At 50.8% G+C, this 20,999-nt stretch overlaps 1 protein-coding gene across 1 annotated transcript in view; it reads left to right on the top strand.

The window, feature by feature from the left end:
* The first annotated feature begins 10,477 nt into the window (after positions 1–10,477).
* Positions 10,478–20,999, top strand: part of LOC128274182 (uncharacterized) — a 42,203-nt gene continuing 31,681 nt past the window's right edge. Inside the window, 5 exon segments of the mRNA XM_053012290.1 lie at positions 10,478–12,263; positions 12,430–12,757; positions 12,834–13,171; positions 13,238–13,360; positions 20,293–20,332. Of these exon segments, the coding sequence (XP_052868250.1) occupies positions 10,758–12,263; positions 12,430–12,757; positions 12,834–13,171; positions 13,238–13,360; positions 20,293–20,332 (2,335 nt within the window). The 5' untranslated portion in view covers positions 10,478–10,757.

Genomic DNA, 20,999 nt, shown 5'->3' with positions numbered 1-20,999 from the left:
CGATAAGAAAACACATTTTGATGGTTTGAAATACACTTTACTATGCAGTATGGTCTCTCGGAACATCAATACAGTTGTTCCAACGAGACTTCAATTTATAAATTCCATCCCTGAAGTAAGAAACTGAAAGGAGTTCAAAAAACGCGTCCACAGCCGATATGACGCCACCATTTAATGAAAAACGCTTTTCACGGATGATTTTTTTTGCGACTGAAAATATTATGTTATTCTCCAATGCTCCAATAAATTCAGGGTTTATTTTCCATTTTCAAAATGCTTTAGTGACAGGGTGCATTCTTCCATTTTTAGCGAATGCGGCACCCATTTTGCACAGTTCTTTCTGAAACCTTCGAAACTTTAGTCAAAATATTGGTTATATTGCTCAATGAAATGGCTTGTATGGCCTTGTATTAAATCTCTTTCAGTCGCTCGAAGTTGTTTTGTTATTTTTTTACGGCTTTTTATTTTTCTACGATTTCAGGTGTAGTGTCTATTTTTGGGCGTCTTTGACGGTGAATCGTCTTGATCGTACGACCACGTTTAAATTCAGAAACCTCCCTTTTAATCTACTAATTGAAGAGGAAGAGTCCTTATAAACTTTCAACTTCTGGTTCTTCTTCTTCGGGAACAACCGCTGAACGGTCTAATCTTGCACCAGAGTCAATTTTAATCTCTGGATATACTTTCTGGAGGGGTATAGTGGGGCGCTTCCCTTTTGCGGGACCCAAACTGTTTAGCACACTCCACCACCACCGAAAATAGATGTGATAATCGTGGCATGATGATGATGATGCTGTCCACATCCGTTTGCTGCGAATTCGAAGTCATTAGTTTCACGAAATTTCCAAACAGACCGGTTTTTGGTGCACAAATTTTGGTTCCTTCCATTCATCCGGGGGGTCCCAAACTGTGCGTAAAGGGAAAAAGAAATTGAAAAAGGGCCTTCAAATTACTTACATCAACCAGCAATCTTCCTCCGGGGGTGGTCTCATCGCGGGGCCGTTCGACGTCACCCGGTTTCTAAACGCAAAACATTGACCATGTTCCGCGGGAACCGGAGCGCTCGGAACCGCGTTTGTTTGTACCTTCAGTTAGCATAGCCGTGGTCGAGAAAACAGGATTTCCGTTACCAGTGTGGCCCCACGATGTTGCTAGTCAAGCGCGAATCAGAACTACTACTGACAAGAAATTAGTGGCGATTGAATAAAGATTAGCTCCCCCTGACGATCGCGGGCACAGATGGATTCCTCGGTCTATAATTGCCGAAGAATATGATGCTAAAATCGCTGCTATTACACGTCCCCTCGCCAGCACGATGCTAATGATACCTGCCATTAGGGGAGCGCGCCATTTCCTTCTGCTCTACTCTATTGACGACTGGACACGTGACTGGAATTTCGAGCGCGCGTCGAGCTCATATGTGCCATTTTTCCCATGGCTTAATTATTGTGATGATCTCAACAAAACTCACGTCCTGAACTGCAATCGCGTTGCACCACACAATAATGCGATTGTTGTGTGTGCATTTTGCCATCCTCTCATAAACGGTCCGATCGATTCTGTCAACACATTATTGGCGAGGGTTTTTTATGTGTACGGCGATGGTGGATGCTCCATTGAAAACCCATTCACTCGTATCGACCAGATCGGATGTGTCTCGGGAACCGTCAAAGTTACGGTTCGTGGTCGCCGTTCGTTGCGCCTTCGTTATGCTGACCGTGAGCGTCCGTGCGGCGGCCGTTGACTAATAGGAAATGACCGTTGGTGTGTGGCATTGCAGACGACGAGGACGGCATTTTAACTGTTTGTTTGGACGGGACGAAAGTCATAAAACCCTTTTCTTTATCGTACTGCACAAAATTGCGTTTTTCTTTGTAATTCGCCCGTCGTCTGCGTCGCGTGGGTAATGTGTTACGCGAATCGCGCGAGAAAACAGAATGCAACATAAAAGAATCTTAGACCGAACCCCAGTGACTCACTGTAAGGGCGAGACAATGCTCTCCGGCATTGTGCAAAAAACTGTCTGCAGCGCTTTTGTTCGTTTGATTAGAATTGCTGAATAAATAACGCAACCGTACGCAGAGAGGCCCAGCGCAGCAGCAACGCTTGCATTATTAGCCCTGAGCGCCCCATTAGTGTCGCCTGCCGAGTGGCATAAATCACGGAAATGTGTGTCTATCGCAATGCACGCGGTTCACGGTCTTCCAGTGCATGATGAACCCATTTGCACCGGGGGAACCGATAAACGGTTAGCGTTAGAACCGCTTTATCATTAACCCCGCGTGGCATCACTTTCAATATTTAAGTCGTAAAAGGCGCCATTCTAATTCTTGCGACTCACGGCCAATGTTTGCGGCAAGATACGAATCCCTTTCTGGCGAACGCTGGGACACCTGATGGCATCGTTTCGCATTAACTCTTCCAATCGCATCGCTAATGAGTTTAGGATTTCTTTTCGGCCAAGAATTGGATTTCAACAGTCTCTCTCCGAATCCGTTCCTACCGCAGCACGCGGGCTTTCCTCATTAGTATGCAAAGTGATATCAAATGTCACGCCGCAGAGAGTCGACATGTTGACGAAGGCGGGCCAAAACTTCGCCAGTCGGCGCGCAAGTTGCGTCGCGGGTGAGTGAGCAAAAAAAGATCGATTGTTCCAAAGTCAAAGTTCCATTTGGAAGCGCGATAACGGCGGCACATACCGCGAGCGTGCCGGGAATGCGTGACCGGATGAAACAACAATCGTTGTTTGCTTGCGATGACGCGTGTTTGCGAATCATATCATCGACGGCCGAAAGCGGCCAGGGCAGGGTTCTAATCGTTATCAACGCAGCACTGTCTCCCGAGGCCAACTCATGAATTTTGATGAACAATGGAAGTGTTGGATTTAACGTTGTTTTGCATTTTAATAGAAAAATCAAAACAGTGCCGTGACGTTGTTTCACTGCCGATCAACGTAAGGTGACGAAAATGCGGATCATGCTGGGGATCAGTCGATAAAAACTGGCGATTTATTGCGAAATTGCCACCGGTGCTTCCGCTATCGGGGAACTACATGCTCGCACACACCAAAAAAAATATGTCCAAACATATCCGAAAAACACGGGGTGCCGCAAGAATGAATCATCAAGCGCGCGAGTGAGTTGCGTGTCCCATCGCCGCCTAATGCCACCTCTTTCACTGGCCAACGGACGGTGAAAATTATCGCACCGCGCATCAAAAAGTGGGTAAACAAATATAAAGAAGCGGTAAATGTTTTCTTCCGTCGTGTTACTATTAACCCGGTCGACCGGCGGCGGCGGCTTGTATTTGTTTTTGTGCCAAACTCACTCACCCGAGCGGTAATGCGACCCCCCTCGCTATTGACGGGTTTATTTACGACGCAAAGGTTTAAGGTTTATGTTTTTAAGCATCGTGTGAAGGCGATACTTTTTGATTTGTTGACATGTGCCTCTAAAGGTGTCGGGTTCGAGCGAAAGAATGCATCCAAAATATGTCGTTGATATGAATAAGAGAATTTCGTTGTTAATTGAGCGACACTTCCAATCCCCCGTTCTCGGTTAGGTTGGAAGTAATCCCCTGTTTTCTGCCGCCGAGTGATTGGCAATTTCGGCCTTTTTAGAGTCACCAACAACTCGTTCGCAAATAATCCAATTTATCCGTCCCAAGTGTTGGTTATCGCGAGGTTTGGTCGATGGAACGATAAAGAAAGCAGAAAGAGCAGTTCTAGCGTAGGGAAATCCATCGTAATTGATTCGAGATTGTAGCAGCCGCGAATTTGATCGAACAGCCGATTAGCTATCGGAAACCATAACTCATCCACCGAGGTACAGGAATCCGGGTCCGGGTCCGGGAAAACAGGAGTGAAATAGGAAGTGGTAATAAAATTGGCCAAGGAAGGTCGCACGCGATGCGCGGCGTCCAACTGGCGTGGCATGACCGAGCTTCCATCGTCCATCAGAGGCACGCCACGCGTCATAAATCCCCAAAGCGGCGGTTTCGTTGGGGTTCCCGGAGATCATTTTGATGGACTGCCGCGTAGCAACCAACGGGTAACATTTGCCTGTTGTGGAAGGCCATCGTGGAGAGAAGGGTGTGCTCGTAATATAGTCTTGTAAAAGTGGTGTTTCGCACTCACTAAACATCGCGTCCAATTCATGTGTGTGTTCCGGCGCATAAAAACGAGGCAACATTATCGGTAATAACTACAGAAACTTACGTGACTGTGGAAGCTAGCGACACACGTAAAGGGGGCCACGATGTGTCATTCCGTGTAATCGATCGATGGCATCGGGTTGTTGTTAGGCGTTCAGGGGAAAATGGCAGGGATTTCCTTTTGGATTGTGATTAGAATCTCGAAGGCATTAAACACGCTGACAAGCAGTTAGTGGCCGACGATGAGTTTTTGACTTTCCCTGTCATCCTGGAGGTTGTGCTTCCTGTTTCATTAGCTCGCATCGCGTCATCGTACGATGATCGTCCGAAAATGGGCACCGATCGCCGTTCGAAACAACCGGACTTTGTTGAGCGTAGGGAACAATAAAAATGTAAGCAATTGCCATTGGTTTTGCACATGAAAAACGCTAAACTAGAACCCGACTTTCCGACTACAAACCTCCAGCGAGTTATCGGTGTCGTTTAAGTAATTGATCTTCGGCTGCCCGCAGCTGCGTGATGGCCGCGTAACCACCACCACTCCCTGTGCTGGTGACCTCTTAGTTAACACATCCTAATTGGAATCAGCAGTGGAATGTATGTTACGTGCTTCCCCCCCTCGGGTGCCACTAAAGTTTTTCGTCACCGGGGAGAAGAAGGATCACCCGAAAGGCCCGGTCGGCACTGGCTTTTTGATGAACCCGATAACATTGACGCCCGTGGCGGGCGACATTTGAGCGACGATGGGGTGGACATGATTGGCACTAATTGCAAGCTGGTTGGAGAGCTGGAAAATGTGCACACGCGACGCGATGGCGCTTTTCTGGCTGATGGTGGATCGTGGTGAAAGATAAGGTTGGTCACCATTCATATGAGTAGCAGTGCAACGAGAATTCGAGGCTGTTGGTGGTGATTAAGGATAACGAGGGACGCCCGTGTTGTTGTGTGCCATTCAGGCAGGGATGCCGAGTTTTCTACGAAATGATTAAAATTTTAAAAATATATTCTATAGTGCAGCATGCCTTTCGTCCGTCATTACGCCACCAGGCCAATGTCGCAACCTTTCCGTCGTTCCGCTGGAACATTGGCAGAAAATGATAAAACAGCGGATTAGCACCACTCGGCTTGCAAATCTACAGATCGATTATGCAAACCGCCCGGCAACACTCTTTCTCGGCCGTACTTATTCGCCGCATGTATCGGCTTGCGTAAATATAAATTTATCATGTTATCGCTTTGCGTCTTTCACCTTGACACGCTTGATTCGCAAATCAGCCACCTCCACGGCGAGACCATCGCGCCGACAAAACACCGCCGCCCAGGTGACTCCCTCTGTCGCCGCGCGTTGTATTTGTTTGTCAGTGTGTGGTGAGTTTGATTAAAATGCAAATTACCGCCACAGCTGGGCGGCGGCCCACCCAATCCGCCAGTCCACCAGTCCGTCGGATTCTATTATTCGACGACGGCGCGGCTTCATAAACACTCCCGCCTGATGTCCCGGTACAGCAGGGGACAGGGGAGATAGGGAGAGACAGAGAGAGAAGCGATGCCAAGGCGCGACATTTTGATTGTTTGACGAATGTGGTCTGTCGGGGCCGGTGGGCGTCCATGTCGAAGTCGTCAGCACAAGTCCGGATACGATGGCAGTTTGTGTGTGTTTTTGTATTATGCCCTGGCCTTTTCCGAAGATCTCCACTGGCAGGGAACCTAGAAGTATGAAAGCCCCAGCTCTGAGGGAGTTGGCGACTATGGATCGTCGGCAAGGGCCCACAAAGTGAAGAGCAGCTCTGAAAGAGTTTGTGATTCTTTAGGGGTAAAGGCTCTGAGAGAGTCTTACGACCCCGACGATGGCAGTTATTAACTGAAGAAGCATATATTAAATCTTGGAAATAAACTAAAATAATAGAGAACATAGAGGGTAGATTATCAGTTAGTTGTTTTTAAAACTGTGATATTAAAATACCAGAACCAAATACGTTTTGTAGTGTAAAATTGTGCTGAGTTTTGGTCTGACCAACTCCCGAGCTCCCGACACAACGTCTTTAGTGAAGCGTACAGATTGTTGCCAATAGGTTCACAAATGACTCGTGTTGAAGGCGTCCCCGCTTCTAGAGCGCTCGGGAGCGAACTATTAAAACCACTCATGGCCGGGTAGTTACACACTGGTTGCGGGTTGATAATTGGTATCTTTGATTAGAAACGATGATGAAAAATGAAGCATTTAGTTAGCGGGGACCGCGCACCCCTCCACACACACACAAACACACACAGTGGGTGAGCGCAACGTGACTCTCTTAAGTCGACGATCCGACGTTTAGTAAACCCGGACACCACCACCGCCTATAGAATGGCAATCGAATGCACTTCCACTTACGATCCCGCATCCAATTACGATCCGCAAAACTGTGGAGAGCATAACTTCTCGGGTGTTTCGGGTTTCGAGCACGCTTCGGACGCCTTTGTGGGGCTAAAATTAGAAAGCATAACATTTCGCTTCCGTCTATAAAATGCGCCGCGGAAAAGATCCCAAATTGCGCCATTTTCGTTCCGTTTCGGGGAACATTCTTTAATCTTCCCTCTTATTTGCTCGAGTCTGACAAAACCCACCGCGGGGACACTGTGCATTATCTTGCGTGGCGTTCCAGCGGGCTTCTCGTTTTCAATTATTCTATCTTTCTCAAACATTACGTTTCTGCGCTTTGCTGGCGCTCGCTGCTGCGCCAGAAAAGCGCGCGCGAAACGCGTTATCTATTAGGTGTCACTATTTTCACTGAGTTTTTTTAGTTTATCTTCATCAGACACACGATATAATAACCATAAATCTGTTGGACGTTGAGCGTTTTAATGTGCTCTTTGAAAAACAAATATTTAACTATACTTAAAACGTAAACGGATACTAGCGGGCTGCTAGATGATGTTGGCAAGCCGGCAATGAGCCACACTTTGTCACACAAGGTTCCCTTCCATTCAAGGTCCCTTCTTTGGGACGCATATTTTTGGTCAAAAAAACACTCACAATCATATCGCCCCACCCGGTCCGGCCAGCTATCAACAAGGTCTATCCCGGGCCCAGAATGGTAAACAACGCGCAAACGACAGCAAAAAAACGTCTCCGATGTCCGTCGATGCCGTCAGAGTTGTTTTATCATTTCTGACAGTCCGTCGCTCGTACCGATTCCGCGGCTCAGGGCGCCACGCGGTGTTGTGCCCGTCCTTCTGCTTCCCACTTTGGGATCCGCGAGTGTGTGTGTTTTCCGATTAGCCCCTGGGCCCCGATCTAGACTTGGTGGCACTTGTGTTGTTATTTTGGCATCCGTGTAAAGATTCCGATGCGGCCACGTGGAGCACTCCACAGGTTGATAAACAGCGCCAAGCATCGCGCGGTCGAATCCTGATTGGTATTCGACTCACGACCCTGTCGGCTTAGGCGGGAAGTCAGAATGAATACAAATCACACACCATTTTCTATACGGGAGTTGGCAACATTTGATTTGTGACTTTTGTGCGGTTTTTGGATGTGTTCCGAACCTTTAGTGTAATGTTTGGTTACTTATCTCGCATTATGTGGATTACAAGGTACACGATTTCTGCCTTAAAGCGTGGTGGGACACTTCAAATAACACCGTGGTTGTCGTTCGCGGCCCATCGTCGTGATCAGCTGCTGATCACGTTTTTCGCTCACTAACTCTCGGCAGCATTCGAAGCCCTGCCTGTGGGAGACAATTGGAAGTGTTTTACTGCCCTTGCACTTGCACTCTTCATTAGTGAAGGGGCTGTTGGTAAGCGGGAGCGTCACATGAGTCTCAGACGGTGGAATGCGATCGACCGAGGCGCGCCGCACACCGAGCGTGGCCACTCCGTGCCCTCGCACTTGAGACAATATTTTTTAATTATTTAGTAACAGCATCGCAGCAGGCGGTTCTGGCTCTGTGGTGACTGATAGTTCCACTTGTTTGGAAAACGCAACGGCTCCTCGATGGCTGCTGTTGAAATCGAATGTTTTCCGTGAGTAAACGCCGGCCAATAAGTAGTGAAGCTAAAAAAATATCAATCAATAAATAACGGTAGACATTATTTTATTTTTCGTTGCAAGATTATAATACTGTTTAAACGGAGAAAAAAAACCTTATGAATTTTGTAATGATTTTGAGCTACCAGTGTGGTCTCCAAAAGATTCCGTAATCGACATACAGATGGCAGCACTAATAAATAACAGCTAGTGAATTTGGTTGTCAGTCTTCTGACAGTTCCTCATCAAAGATAGCATTGGGGAGTTTTTGTATAAAAATCGTCTGTGTGAGTTGATGCAATGTTTGTTTTGTGAAAATGGACAAACTCGAGTATCGGAGGATCATTAAATATTCGATTGTCAAAGAAGCGCGACCAGCTAGACGACCCACGAATTAACGGCGAGGGTAGATAGCAGAGGTTGCGAACATGTAAAAACATGTGTTTGTCACATTAAAAATCAACATTTAGACAAGAGAACGTTGTCCACGCGATGGCGAGAGCGTTTGCTCCCGTTGCCGCCATCATGTTGCTCAGCGGTTACCATGGCGGCAATCCACGAAATGCGTTTTGAATAAATGACTAATATGTTTGTCATTTCGGAAACTTTCCACACCATCCTTATATTTTTCCCTAAAAGTTCAAAACACAATGTTCCTCAGTAATTCGTGCATTTTTCGATGCGCATTGAACTGTTGGTTAATTTTGGGTTATTGGGTAATTACTTTTTATATGGCTATTAGAGATTTGACGTCACATATGTCTGCCTTTTTTATGGCTCTTTGTTTGACGCAGGCCGAATACTGTTAGGTACCACTTTGCGGGTCGACGACGCCGCTCCTTCGTTAACATGCACTCCGCGGAATATCGATTACAAGAAGTGTGTTTGCCGTTTGCCCACCGCCGCGCGGCTCGTAACGGTCAGCGTGACACTTGCTTGACACTTCCACGGTCCAACCGCTAATTTGGTTCGAGTGACGAAAGAGCAGCCAACACGTGCGAGGTTTCTTGTGGTTTGTGACTGTCGGTGACCTTGTTTTTCACTGGCTGTTGAAACACTGTTCCCTTCCACGGTGGTTCAATGACCGGACCCAGAGCAGCTGATCTCCCCGTCGGACGACGAATCGATCATTCGATCACTTCGTCCGAATCTCCCGCCCGTCCATCAGTCAGTTGGGCTGCAGTTCCAACCGGTTCCGGTGGTCCGAATCAATTGATATTAATTGAACGTTTATTATCCCATTTTCGGATCTTGGTTCCGCCGCCTCGCCACGGGTGGAGAAAACATTTATGTCACGCTCTCGGGGTTCGCCTTTTGCTCCGTGACCGCGCGCAACGCCATCTTTCTTTCTTCCTCGGTCGCCATGTGTTCCGGCCTTTCTTATCATTTGCAAACACAAACACGGAGCGCTCGTCGGAGTCATGTTTGCGCTCAGCCGATGGTGTGGCCCCGCCGAGTAGACTCCAGTCGTTGCGGTGCTGCGGTGCGGGGTGGACCTTTTGCCCTATTTGAGGGCGCGCCACAAACGGAATGCAACACGTGTGCTGTGCCCCCCTTCGCTGGTGGAGTGGCGGCTTCTTAGATTCTCGTTTTGAGGGCCCCCGGACGCTGGCGAGACGTTTAGCGGTTGTTTGAAGGTTTCGCGTCGTTGCGTACCGCGGCGCAAAGAAAATCAATTTTAAAACTTTATATTTGCTCAAAGTTATCTCCACTGTTTAGAATGGGGAAGAAATTGATACACAAAACAACGGTTGACGGTTCCCATTCGATTAATCACTGATAGTCGGCTCCCGAAGTAAACCGTTGGCCATTGATGTTTAATGAACATGATGGCGACGCTATCAGTGCGTTGTGTTGCCCCTCGGGTAGCGTGCCAAATGATAAGCGAACAACTCGAGCTTTGTGAACCTCAGCGTATGTATCAGAATGCGCTACACTTTTAATCACTTCTTGTGAATTTAAACTGTTCGTCCGAATAATTGAAAAACATCAGCACACTCACACAAGCGGAAAGAGACAGAGAGGAGCTGCCATTGGTTTCGTGATCGTATGATCTATGGCTCGCATAATTTAATCTTTGGCTTCGAAATGATTCAAATCTGAGTTCCGCGAAAAGTGCCCATCAATCAGTGGAAGAAGCATATGAAAATACACGCACGCAGTGTAAAGGAACATTTCGTATGCAAAAGCTATCGCGCAGTTCTGTGATTCGTCTTTCGCCGCTCTTTCTAACACCACTCGCTTCTCCAAAGACATCTAGAGTGACGTGAAGGCGAATGAGAAAAATGAGCCAATGTTTGGGATGGTTTAGAGTGTTCCAGGAAAATCGTGGCCCGCATCACACAAACCTCCAAGTGCAAGTGTCCTTAGTAGTAGCAGTAGTGTGTGAGTGTTGTGTTCTGAGTTCGTGAGTTGAAAGAAACGCACGTTCCAAAGCCCCGTTCTGCTGTCCGTGCTGCCGACCGACCGAACCGACCTCCGGAGCGAGCAGAGCAAATAAATTAACGCTAATTAATCCACCAGCAGCAGAAAGCGGAAAGCTGGCGCTAGCGCTGTGCAGTAGTGGCCTCGCGAGAAGTGAGCTTAGATTAATTAAATGGACACTGGCGACGCCGCCGGTCGGTTGTCGGTGATACTGGATACGCCGGTGGGCCCGAAAATGACTCCAACACCGAAGACCACCGCCACCACCGGCACGTCGAGCAGCTCTGCGGCGGACGAGGGTGGCCCGATGAAGCGCAGGATGAAGCAAAAGGTGGACTTCCGCGAGGACACCAATGGTGCGGCGGAAGCGATCAACGACTCGCCGAAACCCCCGGCGTCGCTTCTCACCAGTCCGGTGACGGACGAAGACTTTGAGCTGCTGATCGACCGCAGCATGCAGGATCTGGAGATGATCCGTTCCGATTCCGATTCCGACTTCGGCGATGATCACGGGCTTCCGCCGCAGCGACCAACCACGGAGAGCGCGGCGGACCGGTCGACTGGCGGACGGTTCGCCGGTTCCACGCGTCCCAAGAAACACCCGATTGCCGGCCATCCGTCCACGTCGTCCTGGAGCGACGGTGGCAGCAGCAACGGGAGTGACGTCGAGGAGGACGACGAACTGGTGGTGCCCAGCAGTGGCCGTGATGGACCACCACCACCAGCACCACCGCCACCTCCGGTAGCGGCATTTTGGATTCCGTTCCAGCCGATGGAATCGGCCGGCACTCCGTTCCGGATGACGGCGTCCGCAACGACCACCCCGCTGAGTCCTGGGCGTCGGATGGATAGTTTGCTGTACGGTTCGGTCTCCCTGCCCAAGGTTCTGCCATATTACGTTCGCCGCCGCTTGTCCGAGTGCCGCGAGGAGGACGAAGAAGACGAGAAGCAGCAGCAGCAGCTACCGCCCGTTGCGCCACCGCCGTCGCTCGTGGTGCCCGCGATTGTGGTGGCCACCACGAATGGCCGAACGGCGACAGTACTTCAGCCTCAGCGGGGTGCCGTAGCGGCGACAAACGGAAACTGGGTCACCCAGACGGAGGATGAAGATGTGGTGCCCCGCAAATCACGCTTCATGGTCACGAAAGCCCTCCCGGAGCCACCACAGCAGCAGTTCCGACTGCGACCGGAAACCATCAAGCTGTTGCCGGTGCCGGCGTCCCAAAACTCACAAACCATCCACTTTCCGTGCAGCGGCAGCAGCAGCAGCAGCGGCCACAGTCAGACCTCGCTGCGGGCCATCTTCACGCCGGCTTCGCCACTCGCTACGCCACATCTCGATCGGCGCTACTTCGACACGTCGCTGGTAGAGATCCGTCCTCTGTCCGGCAGCCGCGATTCGCTGCCGGGCACTGACCAGCAACATCCGCCACAAGCAACGACAGGGCAGTCATCAACACCGACTAAACCATCGCCAGCCAGCAACATTCCGTTCGAGCTCGACGAAGTGTGGGTCAAGCGACCGGATCCGGTGCCTCCGAAACCAAGGGTGGATGTCGGCGGCGGCGGCGGTGGCAAGGCGGCCACCTTACCAGCCAACGCAAAGCCCAACTACTCCACCAAAAGCGTAAGTCGATCGGAGCGTCACAATGCGTAATTATCTGTCTCTTGGGATTGTGTCCTTGTCCGCGGGCCGAGAAGAATGGGGTTGCTAGATAGCGGTGCGTGCGTAACCTGAACTGATAACGAACGAAACTGGGGCCGTCCTACGGGTGGACAACTGCTCGCTGGCTCGAGTACTTGTGGTCAACTCTAACATTTTGTCTATCGTTTGTCCTTTGCAGGATGCAGTCGATGGCGGCACCGGCAGCAACTTCCAGCGCCCTTCGACGGCCCCCGCAGACCCATCGGCGACTCGGGCTTCCAAGAAGCAGAAAAAGAGCGAGAAGGAAGCCAAAAAGCAGGAAAAGGAGGTGATGAAGCTGAAGCGTGAGGAGGCGCGGCGCGCAGAACGGGAAGCGGCCAAGCTGGAGAAGCTGGAGAAGCTGAACCGGAAGCACGAGAGCCTCTCCCGTAGCTCGGAGCGGGTCGGGTCCAGTGTCCGATCGGGATCGCTCGAGAGGCGCCGCAGCGGCGAAGAGGCGCCCGTACTCAACCAAAGCACCGTGCACGGTAAGCCCCCGCTCGTGACGTTACCCAATGACCACCGCACGGAACTGACCACGGAAACTACCCCGTCTCTTTGCAGGCATTGCCAGTCCCAATCGGCGCCCGACCATCTTCGACGTGTTTCGGCAACGGAAGGGTTCCGATTCGAAGAAGAAAAAGTCGGACGACGGCAGCCGGTCGGGTTCGGATAGGGATTCGACCGGGATGGGCGGCAGTGGCCCCATCAGCAGCGCGTCCGGTGGCGGCATTATGAACAGTATGATGGCAGCACTGCACGTCGGGGGCCGCCACAATCACCCGCAGCAGCAGCAGCAGCATCAGCAGTCACCGCAGCCCGCAGCGGCAGCGGCTGGTTCCAGTGCCGCTGCCAAAGTTCGTGATGGTTCCGCTCATCCGCACGCGGGCAGTGATGCGCAGGTAAGGTGGCACTCGGTCCGGTCCGACTGCTTGTGGCATCATTAACACACACACTCTTGCTTGCAGTACTACCACACGGTGACGGCTGTGCGCCGGGCCGACGCCGGCAAGTCTCCGATGACGAAGGTGATGGATCTGTTCCGGCACCGCTCCAACTCGGCCGTGTCCGAAGCCGACAAGCGTAAGGCGGTAAGTAGCGAAGTAGAGAGCCGCCAAATGCATGCATGGAACTTGGCGTAGTGGCGCGCGTTAATCACAGTTACACGAAGCGCCAGCAAGAAAAAACACTAAAGAGATGCCGCTCGCGCTGTCAGTTGTTGGTTAGTGGAGCGTGCCGTGCGCATCCGTAGCACTTTTTTAGTGAAATGCCATGAATCACCCGCCTCTTTGACGAAGATCTACGGATAAGGTTCTTTCTGTAGGAATTGGCGACGAACACCGTGTTCCGTGATCGGTTCGTTGTTGTCAATTTTGAAGATAATCTTATCGCTCGGTCCATTAGATTGTTTTGCTTCGGTGTAGCACGCAGTTTTCGGAGTAGTAAATCTTGTTGAATGACGTCCACTGACGCGTCATCAGTTCATCCTCCACGAGATGACGGATCCGAATATTCGCAAAGGACACATACGTTACAAATTAATCCTTTTTCTTTTAGTCGCTGGTTGAAGGGAAAATCGTTATTTTTCTCCGCAAGCAAATCTCAAATTCAACTTGCGTGCAACTTTCACACAAGTTGCGTGGATGTAGTCGATGCTATAAAAGTGCTATAAAACGGTTTCGCTTCGCGTCTAGGAAACAAACCAGTTGGTTCGTGTCTAGGATTAGATGGGTATCGAATCCGGATACTCAGGGAAGTTTACTTAAAACACACCAAGAACCGACCTCGTTTTAATGTTTACACCCCCATCTTTTCAAAGGATCGATCAGAGAACCCCTTTGTTTACCTTTGTGTTTCTGACATCGAAGAACAGATTCTTACATTCTGCGAAATTCTCAGGAATCCCCATTACCAAACCCCGCTCTAGCGTATGCGTTGCCAGCGGCGTCGGTGTAGATAGCAGATGTAATTAGCACCCACTGCAACGTAATGACAAAATGATCCGACTCGGTGACCCTTCGGTTATTAGCTTCGCTCTGCCCCTCCGCCGCAGGCTGTTACTGAGCGACGCTGCCTTGTGTGCCGTGCGGCGACACTTTGCGTTCGAGACACGGATGGTAGAAAGGTACCGCCGACGACGACGACGACGACGTGCATAGCAAGTGCAGCAGATGAGAACACCCCCCCTTGGATCCCGGGACAAAAATCTCCCCCGGCGAACAAAATTAAGCAATCATATTCGAAATGTGTTTGCGTTGCTCGGAACAAAATGGTCAACAAGCCGCGACGGACCGTGCCGGGGACCGCACGTTGGTGTTTGTTGTACAAACACTCTCCTCCCGTCCTAGGGCACCTTCTCTCTGTCTCTCTCCCTCGGCCTGTGTTCCGGTTTGTTGGAACAGGTAACGTGATTGGAAACCAATTTCTTACTCCTTAAACGATTCGCCGGTTGGTAGTGGTCACCAAGTGAAGGAATTTGGTGTTGACATAGACGATGCTGCCAGGCCCCCTCCGCCGCTCGCGGTGCTTGTGCTCAAAGGTCGTTCGCTTTACATGCCGTGGCTGGCGGCGCGAAATTATCACTCGTTTCGTCCATAAACACTCGATAGGAGCTAATCGATACGTTAATTATCTGTCGACACGGTGCCGCGGCACAACATTACGTCAAAATAGTCTCGAGAGCGCTTCGAACGGACGACAAAGAACCGCGGGGCGGGTGTGTGTTTTGACCACCGTGGGTGACGTTCTGTAAAAAGTTGTCTTTCTTTGTTTTTTTGTGGCTCGCCGTCCAGGTCCAAAGTGTCCCCCCGAAGTGGTTACACGATGATCAAGCCCCCCCAGGGTCAGCGCTAGGGCAAGCGAAGTATGACGCATGTCGCTGCCGGGACCGACTGTGCCGATTGATTTCCGCAGTGTCCGATTCAATTCAACTTGCGCTTCAGGTAGCGAACGGTAGCGTTAATTACCTTACGACGCAACCCGAAAAACGCAACAATGACAGAGAGCGCGATCGCGGCAACGATCGCGATTTGAGGTGACCTTTGCGTTAGTCGATGTCTACGGCGTCGGAAGGATGCCCTGGGAGCTCTGGAATCGTCCTTGGGCGCGTGCGTTACCGGTTTTTGATGACGTAGCGAGACTATGACCGATAGCCGGCACGGCACACGGTCGGTGTGTGTTCATCCGCGGTGGGGTGTGTGGCGAGTGAACGCTTTCGCGGTTCGGACGTGAGCGTGTGCCGTACGGCAAGGTGCTTCCAGTCACGGCAAGGCGCGATACAGCCTCAATCGCGGTCCAATCACCAGTCTCGGTGTGGATTTGAACGGAATAGGACGTGTGCCGGTGACGGACGGATCTTCGCAGACGCTGCTGGTGTGCGTTTTGGCCACTCTTTAGTCGTCTACCCTACGAACGGGTGACACTCTAATTCAATCAATTGATCGCAATCGATCTCGAGTGATCTCGAGCGATCTGGATCTCGGTCGCGTCGTGTGAGATAATCGAGTGACCTACTTTGTACTTGACACTCTCTCGGGTCGGTGCGTGTGTCGGTCGCGTGTGTCCGCACCGGAGGAAGGAAGAACGTGGCCGCCGTGGCCGCGCGCCGTCGAGGAAGCATCGGCGGCGACGGGTGCAGTGTGAACGCACTAATCTAAGGCCACCGGAGGCCAACAACACCGCGCGAGGCTTTGTTGTCGTACGTCGCCGCGGTTGGCCGGGTGGGCTGGCCGGCCACGGAGTGCAAACGAGATCTAATGGTGGTTTATGGTCTGTTTTTCCTCCCCATCACACCCCGCTGCGCTGTGCCGTGCGGCCTCAAACGGAAGGGGGGATGGATGCTGTGCACAGTGCGGCGCGCTCAACATTGTTGTTGTGAGATGCAATCGCAATCGATCGATCGCCGTCCGGGCGCTCTCTCTCTCTCTCGCGGTGTCCAAAGTGCATTCGGACATCCACGACACAAACACGGCAACACGTGCGGAACATATCAGTGACAGCAGCGGCGGGGACCGATCGAGAAGAGCTCGCCCTTAGATCGTACAGGCGTGTCGCCCGAAGAGATTGTGTTTGTTACGTGACGGACGCGGACTTTTGGAACCGCCACGAATTTCACGAGTGATAAACGCGCGGGTTTAAAAGTGAAACCCCCCGTGTACGAAGGAAGAGAAGGAAGCCGAAAGCGGCGCATCGCCGCCGTTGCGTCGCCGCGACAAAACCGCGACCGACCACCGCGAACCTCTCTGCTGCTGCTGACCATCGAATAATTTATTGCACTCTCGACGGCGGGGACACAAAAAAACGACCGGTTCTCCGGTGCGGTGAGCCCCACCACACGGTGGTTCGTGCTCGTTTCTGTAAGGCATTTGCCATTTACGTCAAAAGACAAACACCACGGAGACACCTCTTGTGCTGCGCACCGCGCGCCGACGGACCCGAAGACGGACGGAGACGTGCCTTCGCCGTGCCACGGTAGACTGCGAAACGTAGATCGTAGATCGTGAGCAATTGAGTGAGATAATTTCGTCGTCGGCGACTGTCGGCCAGTGGCAGCGAGATTACGGGTGCGAGAGACGGGCGCGTTAGAATGGTGCGAACGCGAGACGCGGCGCGCCGCGCAAATCCGGATCCAGAATTGTACTTGAGACACTGTTTGGTTTGACCTTATCGCTTCCGCTACTGCGTGTATCGTTTTCGGTCGCCCATCGTCTTGAGCACAACGCAAAAACTGTATTTTGTATATAACACAGTGCAGAATCGGTGGAGAGCGTTTCTTATAAAACGATCATCCGCTCGAGAGGACGGTAAAAAAAGAGGCCCATCGGAAAGGATAAGAGTTTTTCGATAGCACGGCACGCGGCGACTGCTGTCGAGTGGGATCGAAAGTCGGCGTCGATCGCCGATAGCTCCGTGTTTATTTAGCAACCCACCTGGCGCGTGGTGTCCTTCAGCTTCTGGAAGAGGCAAGAAAGGTTTCATTCGGTAACAGACACACGCACGGCCGCTTATCATCGCCACTTTTCTAGCCAACACCTCACAGGCAGAGTACACAAACAGTCTCTGTGGATGGCAGATAACGGCGCTGATTAGGGGGCCTTCAGACCGATTGTCGTTCCGATGGGCGATTGGCTTAGGAACTGTAGTGCCCATTTGGCGGGTGCCGCACCGCACCACGAACGGCCAGGAAGCTTCGTATTGAGTCATCCACGTGCCATCCTTTCATAACAAGCGGGGGCTTCGAAGGTTTTATTTCGATGGCAACAACTTACCGGACATTAATACACCCGTTCAAACACTCGCTAGGGCTCTCCATCGCCGGTGCCCTTCGGGGCGCCAAAAGTCGAGTGCGTCCCGCGATGATATGGTATCCTGCTACTTGCTAGAGCTTTTTTTAATGCCAATATTTGATGTTTGAGTAAAAAGCTGATAATAAATTTGCCCTTGCAGCGGGCAACCGGCGACAGCGGCGGCCGCTCAGCGCAGCTCCGATGAAGAGGAAGTTAATTGAACTGACCCGTTCGGCAGGCCGTGTTTGCAAAACCTAGTTTCCTTCCGATAGGTCGTTCCGTTCGCTACTTGCTTGCCTGCCGTATGACACTGCCTAGAGTGCAGTGTTGCATCTCTGACACATTGGGTAGCGTGTGCCTACAACCGATGAAAACCCTGGATAATGAATCATGCCCACCTTCAGTCGCTATAAAAAAAATGGGATTAAAAATAAGTTGGCACCATGATTAGAAAAAGAAAACCCAAACCAACATTCTTAACTTTATCTTTGCACTTAGCATCCCATTCTGGCCATTTGTTTGCATCTGTTACCCGGCACCCGGTCACCTGCTGCTGTGTTTATCATAATAATTGTGATAATGATAAGATGCAACCATCACCCCTGTTTGTCACGTTCGATTATCACCTTGCCCCGGTGACACTATTAGTTAGCGACGAGGTCTCCGATCGGATGTTTCGGAAGGAAATGTCCAAAAATGCTTTCCTCTTATCGATTAGCACACAGCAATTGGCTTAAATTTGCGGTCTCCAACACGAACCCGATCGGTGCGCGATCAGAACCCATCAACACAACGTTCAAAAAAGGAGTTTTTGCGAAAATATTATTGCTCTCCGAATGGACGATTGCTTGCACCTTGCGGCGAATAAATATTGATTCGATTTTCATCATTGCATCAAAAATAAAACGGTTCCGGTTGCAAATTTATGAAGTGCAAGTGATAGTTTCATCACAAAACTGTAACTTTTCTGGATTGGAAGGTGAAGATCGAAACAGTAAAGGAATCTCACTGGGGGTTTTTGTGATCCTACCTACCGATGAACCCAAACACAGGATACTGATTGCAGGGGGGTCGCCGGTAGCGACACTTTCAAGTGAGATAATTTATCTATCGGCCACTGGCCCAGTACGGTGCAAACATGTGCCAAACGCACGCGTCCCCGTTGGTTGATGATCGCATTTTCCCACCCGTCAACGCGAGGTGTGCGGTTGCACGTAAGCCATCAGTCACGAACAAATCCGCCCGTGTGCGCCGTATGTATTGCGGTTGCGCTGGTGGGTCCAGAAACATTTGTTTTCGAGTTTTGTTCCGTTGCGCGAACCGCCGACGATGTAATTTCAGAAGTACTGCGCGGTGGACTGAAATTTCAGATGGCTTCCCTCGCAAAGCGGGGAGAATAACATCTTCCGTCTTAGCTGTTAACATTGATTAAAAGAGTTGCCCTTCGACGTCTGGAGCTTGTTTTCTGTTGCGAAACGAATACGAGAACACGAGATGTTAACAACGGAAGTGTTGTTGGGAGCCATTAGCTCCCCTGTTCCGCTACCGAGTGCCCGCGTCGTGTTAGGAAAGATCAGTTAAACGGCAATCATATGGTGCGTGACCTCGACAGAAAGCGATCATGATTTTTCTACGTCGAGTGTATGTTGGAATGATAAGAAACTCCTTTTTGCCGCCTTCTATCGGAATGTCCGAATGCACATCCAACAGCGACATGCAGCCAAAGACTACAGAACAAGATTTGTTGAACAAGACAACACACTTAGCGACGATGACACCATTTGGTTCGCTCGTGTCCGACTCTGAATTTGTAGGCCACCTAGAAAGTGGCTGATTGTGCGATTGGTTCAACATTATCAATTGATCGTTTGTGTTTTATCGTAACAACATTCTTTGTTGCTTGTGGCACGCGTTAGACGTTCATCAACCGATAAGTCCCTTGAATTGTTAGTATGACACGGAAAAGTGTCCATTTGGCACAGCTATTTCATCACAGCCACAGTCTTTTGCAATCCGCGAAGAAGCAGTCCGGAGAACGATCGTTGCGCGTGTATTGTCGGTTCAATTCTCGTGTTCCTTACGCTCCATTACTTCCCCGCTGGGGTCGACTGGCGTCGCATTTGTTTTCGGTGGTTGCGCATTTCACGATCGTGTGTAGGCAAATTATGCAGTCGATCGCTGTGCGCTGCTGCGCGATGATCAGTCCGCCACGGAGTAGCTCCGGTGATGCGTTTTATTATTTTATGGCCGCTTCTCGTCACTCATCTATCGTTCGTTCCGCAGAGAGAGAGAGTTAAAGACAGCGTTATTGTTGCATGCTGCTGCACAGAGGATAAGGTTCGCGTGGTGTGGTGTCCTACAAGAAAAGCGTTGTGTTGTTGTTTGAGAGTGTATTTAGCATCGTAAGTGTGCCCGTGGCGCCCTTCCAGCGGCTATCCCGGAACGCTACCGAGCGTTCTGTGGTAACTGCACAAGAAAATGTCCACCTATCTGAAGAACAAGCTACTGCGGCGTCAGTCCGGGGCGATGGACTTTCCCGCCCGTCAGCACCGGAGCCGATCGCTCGACGTCGAAGCCCTGCAGCGATCCGGAATACAGGCGTTGATGGTTGTAAGCACAAATATTAAATCAATTTAAACACAGAACGCCTACGCCAAGTTCCATTCCAGTGCTCATCAAGATAAAGCCGTCCATTGAAAGTCCCTGTATTTTAATTAAATTGTTGTTTTCCATTACAGAAAGCCGCCGCTCAGCACCAGCAACAGTTGGCAGCGCAAAGTAAGTACCTGTCACGGCCATAATCGAAGTAACCATTGGGGAAACAACGAATGCATTTTTCTGTCAAACACACGGGGGAAGAGTTTTGTGCTCCGATCCCGCGGCTCGCTGTCAAAAGGGACGGCGCAAACACGTAAAAAGACGGTTCCGTCGCGACGGGGCCCATCAACTACTTTCCGGTGTGCGGAGATGAACATACGCAACATGCATTCAATTGACAACTTCCTGTTTCTCGGTGCTACCAAGAGTACCGGTGTGTACCCCAATCTGGTTCTCTCCCTTTCTCTCTGCCGTGTGTGTGTGTGTAGTACAAAAATACATCGCTAAGTGCGATAACGCGGCGCGCGTAGGGCGAACGAGCGAAGCGCGAATCATCTGTTCGATGACGTCACCCCGTTTCGCTCGCTTTCGCCGTCCGAGCGGCGAATCGAGCGTGCGCGCACCGTCCACCAGATGGCGCTCATCGTGGAGGGGATGCCATGCTTTCTGTTTTTGTTTGGCTTTTCGTTGAAGGTGTGTTTCTGTTGCGCTGCCGGCCAATATGCTGTGTGTCCACACGCACGCACACACTGGCAGGCAGGCGGCAGCATAGATACCGGGCACAAGTTCCGAGGTATTATGAAATAGGGTTGTAAAGTGTTTCCAGACGGCATCATAAAATGTGTCT

This window comes from Anopheles cruzii, chromosome 3, assembly GCF_943734635.1.
Source record: "Anopheles cruzii chromosome 3, idAnoCruzAS_RS32_06, whole genome shotgun sequence".
NCBI lineage: Eukaryota > Metazoa > Arthropoda > Insecta > Diptera > Culicidae > Anopheles > Anopheles cruzii.
Note: the sequence above shows the minus strand (reverse complement) of the source record. Positions and strands in the feature narration are given on the sequence as shown.